Source organism: Ursus americanus, chromosome 26, assembly GCF_024610735.1.
Source record: "Ursus americanus isolate L20-20 chromosome 26, mUrsAme1.1.p, whole genome shotgun sequence".
NCBI classification, from domain to species: Eukaryota; Metazoa; Chordata; class Mammalia; order Carnivora; family Ursidae; genus Ursus; species Ursus americanus.
Genome location: NC_142152.1, coordinates 31339823 through 31356413, shown reverse-complemented (window position 1 = coordinate 31356413; position 16591 = coordinate 31339823). Strand labels below are relative to the sequence as shown.

Genomic DNA, 16591 nt, shown 5'->3' with positions numbered 1-16591 from the left:
ATTTGCTAGTGCTCTTCCAGGCCTCAGAATTGAAAAGCTCTCACCAAATCGTTTTTGGGAAAGTGAAAACTCTTACTTTTGGATGATAGAAGGGACATTCCATTTTCTTACAAGCAGGGAAATAACGGCACAGCTGACTACTAGAAGGGGGTGCTGGTGCTGCAACTGCTGACAAGAAGGAGAACAAAGAATGATCAAATTTGGCAAAATAATCTAATGCAATCTACTGATGTTTTTATGAGAACCATTTTAAAAATACAAGATTTATATATTCATTAGATAAAACACTTTAAAGACTGGTTAGGTTAACGGATTCTGGCATGATAATTTCTAAAACTATTCTTTTAAACTCCGTTTATAATCACAAAATGTCATTTTCCATTTTTTACCTAAGTGTAGTAGTGCGCAACGTCACTAACCTGGTTTTGGAGGCAGTACTGGAATTCTTCTACTCATATGAGTGAAGGGACAATCTGGTTTAGTACATTTTGCATCATATTTACAATTTGGATGAACAAACAAACATTTTTCAGCAAATTTACAATTGGGGAAGGCTCTATAAAACAAAAACATTATTCACATTTAATCTTCTCAATGCATTATTAGTGTTTTTGTAGAGAGGCTCCTTATACTCCATCACTACTTGTTTTGAGAAACACAGAATAGAAAAAAAGGAAACTCAATTTTTTCGTAAACTAACCTCTATGCCCAATGTGGGGCTTGAACTCAGAACCCAGAAATCAGGAGTCGCATGCTCTACCCACTGAGCCAGCCAGGTGCCCCAGTAAATTCGATTTTTAAATGAGGCCAGATGTGGGATGCCTGCGTGGCTCAGTTGGTTAAGCATCTGCCTTCAGCTCAGTTCATGATCCCAGAGTCCTGGGATCAAGCCTGTGTCGGGCTCCCGCTCAGCGGGGAGTCTACTGCATTCTCTCCCCTTCCCCATTTGTGCTCTTTCTCAAATGAATAAATAAAAAATCTTTTAAAAAGATGATTAAAAAAAAAATGAGACCAGATTTCAAAAAAGGACACAGTAGTCTATTCCGAAGCCTAAGGTAGTAACATTTTCAACTCAAGCCAGGACCATGAAAGACACAAGGATTTTTTGTGTTAAGAATCATACCACTTCTTCTGTAAGATCTATGTTTGCAATATTTTATGAAGTGAACTCAACATACGAGCATAATATATGTGGCAAGGCACCACTCCAGAAGCCTCCTTCTGTGGTCTCCCTCCATGTACATCCATATTATTCTCACATCCAAACTTCCTTAAAGAAGTCAAAACATGGAGATTTCACCTCTAGGAAATATATATATATGTGTGTGTGTATTTTTTTTTTTATCTAAAAGCCACCTCTCAAAGGTCATGCCATTGAACCAGCCAACTGGTAAGGAAAAATTACACCCAAGTCCAAAATGTTTTGTCATGACCTGTAACTAATTTTGTCCCCAGTACCTTGGAAGTTTTGGGTATCTACATGAACACAATGCATTCAAACCAGGACAGAATGCACCTGAATGTACAGAAGCCTTCTCCTATCTCTCCACTCCCCCAAACACACACACAGGTATTGCACAAGGATGCTATTCTGGGAGGGCAATGGTTAAGTGTCATTGCATTTAGTTATACAAGTCAAACTTGTCCACAGAAAAGAAAAACAGAATAAGCTCTAAGACCTAGAAATTAACCTGAAAATCAGAATCAGCTTGCTGCTACTCACTTGCAAGGTGAAACAGGATGATGGTAAGCACACTCATCCCCATTTTTACAGGCAGGCCAGTACTTGCAACGCTCCAAAAGTTTTTCTGGTTTCTGGACCACACTCAGTTCACTCACCTCAGCTAGAAAGGGGAAAAAATTAAAAGTTTCTCATTAATTATGATCAATTCAGTACATAGCACCTTTAATACATTTCCCTCAAACCTCACTCTTAAAATCTTATGTTCTTCCATGTCTGTGATCATACAAAATAAACGAGTCTAATATTCTGGTTAACACAGGTAAGAGGCTGCTAGAAAAGGTCACCAGGAAGCAGACTGCAGTTCTCACTGTGAAAAGCAAACCAGACAGGGACGCTGCAACTAAAGCCAAAGTTCTCACCCAAACCCCAATGCTAATTATTTCAGAACTGAATTAAAATATGAGGGGGGAATAGATGTCCAAGTAGGGAGCCAATGAAATGAAACGAAAACTGCAAACACAAGGTGAAAAAGAATGTGAACTAGGGCGCCTGGGTGGCTTGGTCAGTTAAACCTCTGACTTTGGCTCAGGTCATGATCTTGGGGTCCTGGGATCAAGCCTAGCAGGGAGTCGGCTTGAGGATTCTCTCTCCCTCTCCGTCTGCCCCTGAGCCTCCTCATGCTCTCTCAAATAAATCAATCTTAAAAACAACAACAGAGAATGTGAATTCTCATGTTCAGACATTATGAATGGTTCATACACAAAAGTGCTCCCACTCACGGAGGTATACACGGTTAGTTCTAAGTCCAGGTGATAAAAACTCACATCAATGTGAAGGAAAGGTTTTTGCTTAAAATGGGTCACAAATGCCATTACCTACAGGGGCCTGCTAGATGGCCAAGCAGTGAGCCTGGCTGGGTGTAAGATGATCAGAGGCAGACAGCCTTGGTGTGGAGGAAACAAAGGTAGGTAAGAGCAACCAGGAGAGCAAGTGCTTGCACCATCCACAGGGCTCACTGCCTGCCACTCCCTCTCGAGGTCGTGTCCAATGACAATGTCAATTACTACGGTGTGGGAAAGTGGGCCTCATGCAGCCAGATTGTCTCCTGATTCAGGGAAAGCCAAAAACCTTTTTATATGACATACAAAGTTTAAATAAGGGCAACTAATGCACATTTAAAACATAAAAAAGCCAAATAAATTCACACCCAAAGGCCATAATGACCTGCCAACTTCTGGACCAAGACATTCTAGCTTAAAAAGAAAAAAAAAAAAAGCATCATGGGTGTTACAAATTAGGGTTCACATTCATAATTATAAAAGCAAATATTATTTCAACCACATTGCTCTAGTCCTCTTGCCTGAGATCAGGCAGTTCAAATTTGGCCCTGTAATTTAGCTGAGCTAGACACTTTGGGCAAGTCTTACCTAGTACCTCAACTTCAGTTTCCTTATCTATGCAAAAACAAAATAATGTCTTCCTTAGAGTTTTATAATTGAATGGAAACAAAAATACCAAGTAGGTGACCAATCAAAACCTAACAGCGCAACAGCTGGTATTCTGAGAACTTACTGATCCAGTGACCCAATCTCAGTTCTCATTACAGGAGAACAAGGCACACAAATCCAGTCCTGGAGCCCAGACAGGAGGACCATCAAAGGGCTACTACAAAACTATGCCAGGGGCACCTGGGTGGCTCAGTCGTTAAGTGTCTGCCTTCGGCTCAGGTCATGATTCCAGGATCCTGCGATCAAGCCCCGCCCTGGGCTCCCTGCTTGGTGGGGAGTCCGCTTCTGCCTCTGTCCCTCCCCTCCGCACATGCTCTCTCTGGCTCTCTCTCTCAAATAAAATCTTAAAAAAAAAAAAAAAAAAAAAAAAACCCACAACTACATCAATATATAGTTTTCCATGCTACTTTTAAAATAGTAAAAGTCACTGTTTAGCTCCAGGATATAAAGGTATCCTTAGTCTCCAATAAAATCTCGCATGGCTGGAAAGAGCAGTTTTCTCCAATTTTGTTTCTGGTACCCTGCCTGCAGAAATGTGTCTTACCCTCCTCCTAAAGAACATACGTTAGACTACGGTATATACATGGGAACGCAGGCCAAATGAAAGAAGTTAACAGAATACCCAAGAGCACGCTGGCTAGAAAATGAAGCAGTTCGATACTCATGGGCAGTATTAAAGTATTTAAATACAAGGAAACATCATCTTCCGAACGGAAAGGTTAGGTCATATATACAGAGGTCCTGATTCTGGTTTTCCCCAACATTAACTTCATAAGCCATTAAAACTTTTCCTGTTTACGTTTTAAGATTAGGCAAATTCACTTTTTATTGCAAGCTATAAAGCCTGTGCTGCCATTCAATGGGCGGGGGAGGATGGGGGTGCTAATGACAGCATCCTTGCAACACTGGACAAACAGCCAGCAAAAGCAATCATTAAGTTTCAAATTCCCTGCTTGGAAGGGAAGAGCAACAATGCCCAGAGCCTCTCTGTGACTATTATTTTGCTCTCGGGCCTCACTTACTTTCTAACCACTACAAAGCTTCATCCCTGAGAAGCAGTGAAAACAGTGAGTCCCAGGTCAAAGCCATGGTACCGGAGGCTCCAGAAGGGGCACGGCACTCGTGAAACCAAGGCAAGAAGTCTAGCGTGTTTAGGGGCCACTGCTAGGACACATACACCAACAAAGCCTAACACGGACATCTACATTTAAACAAAATTAGACCCTTTTTCTCTCATCTGAGACAAAATATACAGGGTCAAGCAATCTGTACTGCATGACTATGGCAGTTCTTAACCACCTCTGCTACCATTTAAAATTTTTTCTTCCTTTGGATAGGGTCAGACTTTCAACTCCCTCCACCAATCAAAACTAGGACATTACGTTATTGACTAGACCAAAAAACTATTCAGTTCAACATCGGGATCTCCTCACTCCTATCTCCCTCTAAAAGCTATTATATTTTAAGTGACTGAAAAAGGTACTGAATACATCTTCATGTCTTTGCCAAGAGGATTAACTTGGAAAAATATTCAGACCCATTACTGTTTTTTCTTCAATACTATTCATTTCTAAGTTTCAGTAATTGTCTCCCCTCCCAATAAAGGTGTTTCTAAACATTTTACAAGATACAAGGAACATGACTACCACTCTTGGTCACAAATGAAAACCTCGAGCAGTATGTACACCTGACACCAGCGGGCCCAGGGAGAGAACAGCCAGTAATAACGATTCATCTGCCTAAAAGCAGGCTGTTATCCAAACAGTTCATCTCGCTTCTACTAAATACTAAGCTTCGATATTAATTAATTTAAAAGTAAGGCTTTGCTAAACTTCTAAGCAGTATCTTGATAGATTGAGAAACTCCTTTCAAGGGAATTTCACTGAGTTATAAATAGAATCAAAATCCAAATTCATTTTTCTGTCAAGTTAATTGTAAGAGGCTATTACTGTTACAACAAAGAGAAAGTAACAAGTATAGTTTCTACAGGAACAAAGGAAACAAGGTAGCAAGAACGCTGGCTGATCCTGTCACAAGCACAGGTTAAGAGGTACTTTGGCTCTCAAGGCTGAGGCCCATGGCAGCAGGACAGTCTCAGCTGGCACTTGTTGTTTTGTCTGAGAGAAGAAAAAAGGCTGCTACTGAATTACGAGTCAGAGCAAGGCCTCCAACCAATATTCATTCCGGGTAGAGAGACCAGTCCCAGATTTCCTGCACAAGGACGGCACCCTGGAGAGGGAAAATCTGAGCTCTCAACACACCATGTGAAAAGCTACCATTTGGCTCATCGAGCTGCCTGCTCATCAACTGCAAGGGCTGTGGGCGGAGGAGGCCTCTGAGTCCCTTGTTTGAGGCTGCAGTTTGGGTTACAGGTTTCACTCCTTCAAAGCACATGTCCTCCTCTTGATCTGACATGTATCCTGGGGGGCTGGGGACACCATCCAGCGTCACTATAAACTTGGGACTTGCAGGTTTATCTGGTGGTACAAGATCTCTGCCAGACAGATAGAAAATACCATAGAATTAGGGAAACAAACACAAAACGCTGAGCCTCCTACCGTGCTCTTCAGCAGAACTATCGCTCCCTTACTTGGAGGTGGTCTCTTCAGTAGAAAAAAACCAAACAAACTCGGTAGGACTTCCAGGTACGGCCCTGGTGGCTTCCGCTAAGGCACCATGGCTACGGCCACTTGCTGCAGCGGCATCGCCAGCAACCCCCCAGGCTGCACTAAGGACAATCTCCCCTCCACCCTGAACATCATCATCCATTTGATCTTCATAGGGTCACATGGAAATAAACTGAAAAATCAGCATCTATGCTCTGAACACATGGCCAGCAGTTCTACGTTTACACTGAGGTTATCATCTGTACGTTTGCTCCTTTATAGACTATTAGTCCATTGTCTAAGGGAAGAATACCCCAACGTGATCTGCTCTCTGTGCAGAGACTTCCTGATTTTGATCACCTGGCTTTTAAATTTCATCTCCTGGATGTGCTTAAAGGAAAGAATCTTATTTGCAGAGCTAAATCATACATGGACTTATTTGTAGGTTAACAGATTTCTGAACAAGAAAGATGAACTGGAATTTTTGAAAACTGAATTTGGCTTACTATTTATTCCTGGCCTAACGACTGACTCAATAAAAGCACTCTACACTGGGGGCTCGGATGGGGCGGAGGGAAGCTGGGAACTACTGATTAACCTGCACTCTCTAATCAACACAAAAAAGCTACACAAGAAAAAGAAACCATCTACCGTGTCTGCATAAGGTGTCCTGAAAGTACCCGAAGGGTATCTGCAGTCTTCATCCCCGACTCTTGGTTTGGTGCCACTACTATTTCCTCAGACAGCTTTGGCTTCTTCAGAATAAATGATCTTGTGTCTGCATGGACCATGGATTCCATGTCATAGTAATCTGAGCCAAAAAAATTGGCCATAAATGTTTACTTTTGAATATACCTTGCATTCCCAACATCACACACGTGAGAAGAATGTCAATCTTTTATATATTTGTAATTACAAAAGAAAATCACAACGGTTCTACCCAGGAATAGCGCTGCAATTCTGTGCCAAACACCTTTACAAGGACGTATTGCTTTCCTCTTAACAGCCCATTACCTAGGCCTTCTAATCAATACTCCCTGTCTACAGTACAGAAAGGTTCTTATGCGAGGCATCTAATGAACAAAATAAACTTACTCTAAGTACAATGTCTTCTAAAAATATAAAGAAAAATCTTCATATTCCCTCAACTATGATACGAAGGCTACTTAAAAATTTTTCTAAAATGTTTTGTTCACTTTGCACAATACCACTGAGAGAGAACACATCCTGATGAAAAGAATTCACAGGCAATTTTCTGCCTGGTAGTACTGAGAAGACTATATTGGAAAGGAATTTTAAGATGAATGGGCATTAAAAAAAACAAAAAAACAAAAAAAAACCCACCGACCTTCAGTGCAAACAACCACAGCTCATGCCATCTATAATATGCTTCTCAACCCTGACTACTTCATAAAATATGCCAAGAGCCCAGAGTGGAGACGGTTGACCTATCGATATGCCATCAATGGACAGAAGTTAATGAGCTGCACTTCTCTTAAGGTTAATAGGCAAATAAGAGCCCAAAATCCACAGGATGTCCATTCATGTTCATTCAACTGAACATCAAGCCAATAACCTGAGAACTGAACACTGTGCTAGGTACACAAAGAATAAAAAAATAGAAAAATAGATGTACACACAATTTCAGAACAGCGTACCCTAAAAGCTAATCCTAAAGGAGTAAGAACAAGGTTTTTGGTAGAATACAGGAAACCTACTCCAGCTGGGGAATCAAGACAAAGCCTACAGACATGGACATTTGAAGCAGATGTTAAAGAAATGAGCAGGAATAACAAGGGGGGAGCGAGGAGCTGACAATAAACAGAGCGTGGAAGGCAGAGGAAACCGCACGGAAAAAGGCAGAGGCTTTCATGAGACACAAGGAATCTAAGACCTGCTGAGAAACGTGGTGTGGCTGGAGGGCTGTGTGCAGGGTGGGCTGAGTGGCCGGGAAGAATGAGGCATAAAGGATCTTGTAAGTGTCGCTGAGTTTGGATTCTGATCTAGAAGTCATCAAGGATCAAAAGAGGTTTCTAAGGAGGGAAATGACATGATCAAAGGTAGTATTAAGAACAGACCGCAGTCCTAGAGCTCAGTTACTAGGCTGTTGCCCAGGAGAGACAGTGAGGCTCCGAATTAAAAGATTCTCAACCTTTGTCCTATTCGAACCCACACACGAGGGGAGAAGACACACTGCACACACTTCAGCAGCACTGGCTCTTACAGCAGCTGCATGTTCAACTCCATTCGTCGGAATGAAGCGGAGCTGCCGTCCCCTGCCAGGACTAGAGAGGGTAAAGAGGCAGATGGAGGAGAACGGAAGAGAAACTGGATGCAGGAAACAGAGGACAGGAGAAAGAGATTTAAAAGGAGGCAGGATAAATGTCAGTTTTAGATTCATTTAGTCTGAAGTCTTTGTGGGGCTCTCAGATGTTTAGAAGTTGAAATAAGAGGAGAGAGAAATAAAGAGAAGCAGCATTCCAACTGAAGGTAAGAGCAGCGCTGAATCAAAGCGCACAAGTTCAGCACTGCCCTCTCGAAGGGAGCCTGAGGAGACTTCCCTCCTACGTTACAGGAGACCAACATGCAAACCCGCTGTTCTTCAGTGATTCACAGACGGTTCCCAGTTAGCAAAGGTAGAGTGCAGAATTTAGTGCAAGGCTGCTGCCCTCCTTCTCACCACCCTGCCCTTTTCGAGGCAAAGCAGTTCTACCAGTTTGCATCTTGGGAGAATATAAAAGAGATGAAAATCATGCTAAGGGCAGGACACACGATAAAATGAACACTTTAAGGAGTAGTACAGGAGAAGAGGAGGTGATAAAGGAGAATGACATGGAATTAGTAGAAGAACAGAGATCGTGAAGTCCTTCCAGAGCCCTGGAAGCCAAAGACTTAAGAAAACATGGGAACGACATGTCGCATACTACAGAGTTTAGAAAAGTGGGCACTGAAAACAGATTTTCATTCCACAAAAGCTACTAGTCACCTCTGCAAGGTTCAACGTTATCATCTGGGTCAAAGAGAAGCAGACAGATGCGAGAGTTAGTAACATCTTCTGGGTACAGACCATAGGCTGAACCCATGCATTTGGTTTCCTTCTAAAACCCCATGCAAATGTTAACAAAGGTTAATTGAAACAAACTCACAAAGAAAACGACTGTAAAAGGAGACATCCACGTTTTGAAAGTGAAAAACTAAGACCTTCAAAAGCTGAGTCTGAAGCCAATAATGAAATAATTCAATGTGAATCCCCAGATTCTCCAAGGGCTGAGTAACCGGCAGCACAGGGGACTTTGGGAAGACAAAGCGTGTTCAAGTGTCCACTCCAGAAGCAGCTATGTCTTCCTCAACTAGGAATCTGTTTTCTTCATTTCTGATCCCTACCATACCTGTTCCCTTACTTCTACATTCAAGTTTTTTGGAATAATTGGAGACATGCTTTCCCATTGGTCAATGTTGGAGAGGCCTATAAATGAAGCATCATGGTCTCTGACAGAAAAGTGCTATAATGAAATAAGCTAAATGGATACTACTAAAATTTTTTAAAGCATTTAGTTTTCTGATAACCTCTATTTTCTTCCTTGGAGAAGAGTGGAGCTTAAGACTCTTGAAAAGGTCAAAACAGAGTCTCTCTGGACCAAGGGATGCCAGCCACATTGAAAGAAGTACCATTCTGAAAACAGGGAGGGGGTATTAAGCAAATATCACATAGTAATTCAAGCTGAGGTGCCTCCCGCAGCCCCTTTTCCTCACTTAGCTCCCAGAACGCTGGCAGCCAATCCACTACTTTGAAAGACCTTTCTTTGGAGAACCTAACCAGTCCAAGAGGAAAGGCCTGGACGGTGACCTCAGGGTACCCCTAAATTAGACAGACAAGACAAATGACTCCCCACTGCAGGATCTATATTCAAATGTGAAGTCAAAAGCCCTCCACCGTGACTAATGAACCCAGAATGCCAATCAGCTTTTTGAGTGTCCCACTCATGAATAGAAGACAACCAAGGATCCTCAGACATCTGAGGAAAACCTGTCACAAAAGACAGCAATCAAAACAAACTTGGAGAAAATAAGACCAAGTAGGAAGGGGAAAATACCCAAAACTATCTTTAATATCTTCAGAGAGATAACAGGGTGTGTTGCATACATGAAACAATGTCAGCATGTGAAAAATAAAAGGAATATGAAACAAGAGGGCTCTCTCAGAAATAAAAACCATGACAGGAGGTAAGCAAAGAATGTAGCCACTCATAAGCCTCGTAGAACTAGATACTTCAAACTGTATGTGCACCATGGAAAAAAAGAAAAATTAAAGGAAACAAAAGGAATGGGCAAGTGCCAATGAAGTGGACACAACATACACAGATCTTAGCTGCCAGACATTTTCAAAGAAAACACCCTTATGTGGAAAGCAGGATGGAAATATGGAGAGATGACAGGGCAAAATCAGGGATGGCGAGGATCTAAACACTTTGACAGACAGAAAGGAGAAGCTAGGAGAGAGGCAGAGACTAAAACGACAGGAGTTTGGGGGGCACTCTGGTGTTCATCAGCTGGGGAGGATCTGGAGTCTGGGTGGAAGATAACCCTGAGAGAGGACAAGTTCCTCTTTCTGAGACAGAGCTAGGTGGGGTAAGGGAATATACCTACTGACTATGGAGGCCTGACCAAAGGGGAAGAAGAGCCACAGGGAGGGGTCAAGGCACCAGAGATTTCAACAATAGGAGGTTTAGGGGAAACAGAAAGAAACAGGAGAAAAGAAGGTTTTGAATTTAAGATTGCAGGTGTCCAGTGACTCCCCCCATGCAGGCAGCAGACACTGACTGGGCACTGCGCATACCCCTGGCAGGGGCCAGGCACTGGAGAATACACAGATAAATAAGGCACCCGCCCCTGTCCTGAGGTAGCCCATGGCATATGTGTCTGTGCTAAGGGTGGGGAAGACAGGCAAACAATTAAGCTACGGGGGCTCTAAGAACAACTAGTTCTAGGTGTGGCCCTGGTGAGGAGATTCTGAAGTGAAATAAAAGGATAAGGTTGAACAGGCTACAGGACAGTAAAGCAGCTCAGGACATTGAAACAGTAGGGGAGACAGGAGCGCAGGGTAGGGATCTGAGCTGTCCCTAGAGCAGGGGAGTGACAGCCAAAAGATTGCTAGGGACTCCGGTAAAACAGCATCAAAGCAAGAAGGTTTTTGAATGAAACGAAAAATACAAACACCATAAAACATGAAGAAAATGCAGATCTTGTCTCCTGGCCCTAAAATATTTTCACAATCTAAATATAGCATCTTAGGGCAGGATCTAAGATACACAAGATACATTAAATGAGGTGTAAGAAATGGAAACAGCAACTAAAAATGCTAGATTACAATGAAAATTTAAGATTATTACCAACCTTGACTGATCTGTAGAGTTTCTGCCATTACTGGGTCAATTTGCAGTCGGGATAACAACTGCCTCTGTTGAGTTCCTAAAATAACAAATTTTTAAAACTTTACTAAGCTTAAAAAACAAACAATACCAGCATTATGTTTCCCAGAAATGAAGCCTGAAATAATCTTCCTGGGTTTTTAGCAGAAAATCTTAAAAATAATTTATTAGCTTCAACAATGCAATTTAATAATACTTACAGACGAAAGGTCTGTAAGACAAAAAACTGTACTCCGAGTTAAACCAAAAATGGCATTGTAGGACGTTCCTAGTTCTCCCTCTGTCCGGAAACCAATTTTCTTGGACTGGAGGTAAAGCCTGGGAATAAAGGTAAAAGGCTGGAAAAACCAGAAGGTGCTGCGTGGACCCAGAGCTTGAGCCATAACTGACAGGCGACAGCCAAGTGCAAGATGAAAATGAGAAACCTCTCCCTCCATCACCTGGGCTCTCATCATTACAACTCACCCCCCACCCCTAGAATTGCAAAAAACACAGAACTCTCTGATCATAGAATTCCCAAAAGACAAACTATAAGCTTAAACTGATACAAAGAAAACAATGAACAAGTATGACATTCAAGAGGTCTGGAGTCCATCCTTCATCAGCATGAAAACATCATCTGAGAGGAACATGGGTGGCTCAGTCAGTTAAGCGTCTGCCTTTGGCTCAGGTCAAGATCCCAGGATCCTGGGATTGAGCCCCACTGCACTGGGTTCCCTGCTCAGCAGGAAGCGTGCTTCTCCCCTCTCCCACTCCCCCTGCTTGTGTTCCCTCTCTCGCTGTCTCTTTCTGTCAAATAAATAAATAAAAATCTTAAAAAAAAATCTTCTCAATCTCCTGTAAGAAAAGATACTCAGCTACAGTAGTTATGATTTCTTAAACAAGTTCAGAATTTCCACAGTTACACTGCAAAATAAAACAAAGCAGTGACACAGAAATGATTTTCTCTATCTTCAATTTGAAGGCTGGGAGGCTGTCACACTTTCCCAAACCTCCCCCCCTCCACAGTGCTTATGAGATAGTAGGTACTCACTTGCAGATTTATTTAAGATTTTATTTATTTGAGAGAGAGGGAGAGAGAGAACAAAAGCAGGGAGAAGAGGCAAAGGGAGAGGGAGAAGCAGACTTCCCGTTGAGCAGGGAGCTTGATGTGGGACCCGATCCCAGGACCCTGGGATCATGACCTGAGCTGAAGGCAGATGCTTATCTGACTGAGCCACCCAGGCGCCCCTCATTTGCAGATTTAAAACAAGTGTTATCAAATATAAATAAGTGTTATCAACAATGCATTAAAATAATTATTCACCATGATCAAGTGCCATTTATTCCAGGGATACAATGATGGTTCAATATGCACAAGTCAATCGACATGGCACACCAAATTAACAAAATAAAAGGCTAAGAATCATGATTCTCTCGATACGTGCAGAAAAAGCATTTGACAAAATTCACCATCCATTTATAATAAAAACTCTCAAAGTGGGTTTAGAGGGAGCATACCTCAACATAATAAAGGCCATATATAACAAACCCACAGCTAACACCATACTCATAACACCGTAAGATCAGGAACAAGACAAGGATGTTCACTCCCGCCACCTTTATTCAATATAGTACTGGAAGTTCTAGCCACAGCAATCAGGCAAGAAATAAAAGGCATCCAAATTGGAAAGGAAATTAAGAAATACAAAGAAACAAAAATAGATGACATATATTATATACACAAAACCCTAAGGACTCCACCAAAAAACTATTAGAAGAAATGAATTCAGTCAGGCTGCAGGACACAAAATTAAGATACAGAAATCTGTTGTGTTTCTGTCCACTACTAACAAAGTACCAGAAAGAGAAACTAAGAAAACAATCTCACTGATAGCTGCACCAAAAAGAAGAAAATATCTAGAAACACATTTAACCAAGGAGGTGAAGACCTACACTCTGAACCGTCAGATGAAAGAAATTGAAGAGGACACAAATAAATGGAAAGATACAACATGCTCATGGACTGGAAGAAATAATATTGTTAAAATGTGCATATTAACCAGTTAACCTATGATAAAAAAGGCAAGAGGGGCGCCTGGATGGCTCAGTAGGAGGAGCATGTGATTGTGGATTCGAGCCCCATCCTGGGTGTAAGGACTACTTCAAACAAACAAAACAAAACGGCAAGAATCTACAGCAGGGGAGAGTCTCTTCAGTAACTGCTGAGAACATGGACAGCTATATGAGCAAAAAAATTAAACTGGATCACTTTCTCACACCATATACAAAAATAAACTCAAAATGAATTAATGTAATGTAAAATGTAAGACCTGAAATCATAAAACTCCTCAACAAAAATATAGGCAATAAATTCTTGACTATCACTCTCAGCAGTATTTCTTTGGATTTGTCTCCTTAGGCAAGGGCAACAAAAGGAAACAACTGGGTCTACATCAAACTGAAAACAACTTTAGCACGGTGAAGGAAACCATCAATAAAACAAAAAGGCAACTTACTGAACGGAGGGAGGTATTTCCAAATGATATATCTAAAAAGGGATTAATATCCAAAATATATGAAGAACTCATAAAATTAAAAAAAAAAACAATCTGATTTAAAAATGGGCAGATGGGGAGCCTGGGTGGCTCAGTTGGTTACGTGTCTGACTTTGGCTCAGGTCAAGTTCTTCTTCGGGCTCTGCACTCAGTGGGGAGTCTGCTCAACCCTCTCTGCTCCCCTCCCACCTCGTGCCCACACACACGCACACACACTCTCTCTCTCACAAATATAAAATCTTAAAAAAAAGGGGGGGTGGGCAGAGAACTTGAACAGACATTTTTTAAGATTTATTTGGGAGAGCAAGAGAGCGTGTGCACGTGCAAGCAGGGCAAAGAACAGAGCAGCAGCACTGGAGCAGGGCGAGGGAGAAGGAAAGACTCTCAAAGCAGACGCCATGCTGAGCACAGAGCCTGACAGGCCTGATGACCCTAGGACCCTGAGATAGTGACCTAAGCCCAAACCAAGAGTCAGAGGCTTCTGAGCCACCCAGGAGCCCCACTGATATTTTTTTTTAAAGAAGACACTGAGAGGGCTAACACACGAAAAGATGTTCAATGTTTTTAGTCATCAAAAAATGCAAATTAACAGCCATGCATGGCTCAATTAAGTGTCTTCCACTCAGGTCATGATCTTGGAGTCCTGGGATGTGGCCCCTGGTAAGGCTTCCAGCTCAGCAGGAAGGCTCCCTCCCCTTCTGGCCCTCCCCAACTCCCAACTCGGGCTTGCCCTCTCCCTCTCAAATAAATATTTTTTAAAATGCAAATTAAAACCAAAATGAGATATCACTCCACACCTGTCAAAATGGCTAGTACACAAAAGACAAAAAATAACAAGTCTTGGCAAGGATATGGAGAAAAAGGAACGTTCATGCACTGTTGGTGGGAATGAAGTTGGTGTAGCCACTGTGGAAAACAGTAACGAGGTTCCTCAAAAAATTAAAAATAGAAATACCACAGGATCCAGTAATTCCACTTCTGGGTATCTGCTCCAAGAAAATGAAAACACTATTTGAAAAGATATACACATCCTTATGTTTACTATGGTATTATTCACCATTACCAAGATAGGGAAGCAATCTCAGTGTGCACTGACAGATGAATGGATAAAGACAGGATACACACATGCGCGTGCACGCGCGCACACACACACACACACACACACACACACACACACATTACTCAGCCATAAAAAAGAATGAAATCTTGCCATCTGCAATAACACAGATAGACTTAGAGGCAGGTACTATGCTACGTGAAAAAAGATAAAAACAAATACCATGTTATTTCCACTTACATGTTGAATCTAAAAAACAATACAAATGAATAAATACAACAAGACAGAAACAGACTCATAAATACAGAGAACTAGTGGTTGCAGCAGAGCGGAGCAAAAAGGTAAAGAGGATTAAGAGGAACAAACTTCCAGTTATAGTCAGAAATGTAAAGTACAGCATGGGGAACATAGTCAATAATATTTTAATAACTTTGTATGGTGAAGATGGTAACTACACTTAATCATGGTGAGAATTTTATAATGTGTATATAAATGTTGAATCGCTATGCACACCTGACACTAATATAATATAGTACTGTCAACTACACTTCAATTAAAAAAAAAAACTTAAATTTAAAAAGTAGGGGTGCCTTGTCACAGTCGGTTAAGTTTCCCACTCCTGGCTTCGGCTCAGGTCGTGATCTCGGGGTCATGAGATCAAGCCCCATGTGAGGCTCTGCACTCAGCGCAGAGTCAGCTTGGGATTCTCGCTCCCTCTCGCGCTCTCTAAAATAAATAAATAAATCTTTTTAAAAAATTTAAAAAGTAAAACAGAAGTGGTGCAGTACAGTGCAGAAAGGGATGAGATTGATAAGGGTTCCAAATGCTGAAATATTAGTAGGATGCTGAATACTAATTTTTAGTATATTACTAGTAGTTTCATAAGGACACCCTTTGCTCACTCAGTACATTAGCAGGCAAGCAACTGCCATGTTTCATTAAAAGGAGTTTTTAAATTTTATTTGCTTTAAAGATTTTAAGTAATCTATACACCCAATGTGGGGCTCGAACATATGACCCCAAGATCTACAGTCACATGCTTCACCAACTGAGCCAACCAACGTTCCCGAGGTTTTTCAATTTTGAATGCTCAATTCAAAATTCTATCAGCTATTTTCTTTTAAAATGTAAGTTGTATTACTCGTAAATGGTGTGTCAAAAAAAGTTAATTCCTTCCAAAATTATCATGGTAAAAACACAATAAATCCCAATGAGCTGACCTGAAATGCAGAGGTCATTTGGTCAAGTTGTACCCCTATAAGATGGCTTGGGAAACTGATACATATTAGGGTTACTGGAAGAAGCTCTTTCAATTCTAATACTGTAACAGGTCTCTTTAACACAATGAATAATGAAAGAATTGCACACTTTAAAATAATTTCATGAGACAGATAATGAAAGCGGACTTTTCTCTCCCATTTCAAGTTTTGTTTCTCTATGCTCACCTCTCCCTTCAAAACATTTTACAGAGATCCACTAAAGAGAATTCTGGCAACTTCTAGGCTTCTACGTTAATCATGGAGACTCCGATTTTGTCATTAAAGATCCATGAGAAATGCAAGTTTTGTGACTTGCTGCCTCCATGAGAACTAATCAAGTTACATAAAAAGACACAGATCCAAGGGTGAGTCACCTAAAGATATCAAATACTGAACATTTACCTTTCTCAATGTTTCTAAGGAAGCCAATTATTTTTACATCAGTAGTCCTTGACTGTGATTCAAAATCTACCTCCTCTTGAAGATCTTCGAACTGTTTATTGCATTCAGA

At 41.4% G+C, this 16591-nt stretch overlaps 1 protein-coding gene across 14 annotated transcripts in view; it reads right to left on the bottom strand.

Moving 5' to 3' along the window:
- Positions 1–16591, bottom strand: part of ZC3H14 (zinc finger CCCH-type containing 14) — a 46616-nt gene that overhangs the window by 1290 nt on the left and 28735 nt on the right. For 2 of the 14 annotated variants that reach the window (XM_045807687.2, XM_045807678.2), the window contains 6 exons: positions 11193–11267; positions 6450–6609; positions 5454–5686; positions 1724–1844; positions 420–556; positions 77–168 (listed from right to left, as the gene is read on the bottom strand). In XM_045807687.2, coding sequence (XP_045663643.2) covers positions 77–168; positions 420–556; positions 1724–1844; positions 5454–5686; positions 6450–6609; positions 11193–11267 — 818 coding nt within the window. The remainder of the gene's footprint in view (positions 1–76; positions 169–419; positions 557–1723; positions 1845–5453; positions 5687–6449; positions 6610–11192; positions 11268–16591) is intronic. The other 12 variants (XM_045807691.2, XM_045807688.2, XM_045807679.2 and 9 more) reach the window with 11 other exon arrangements.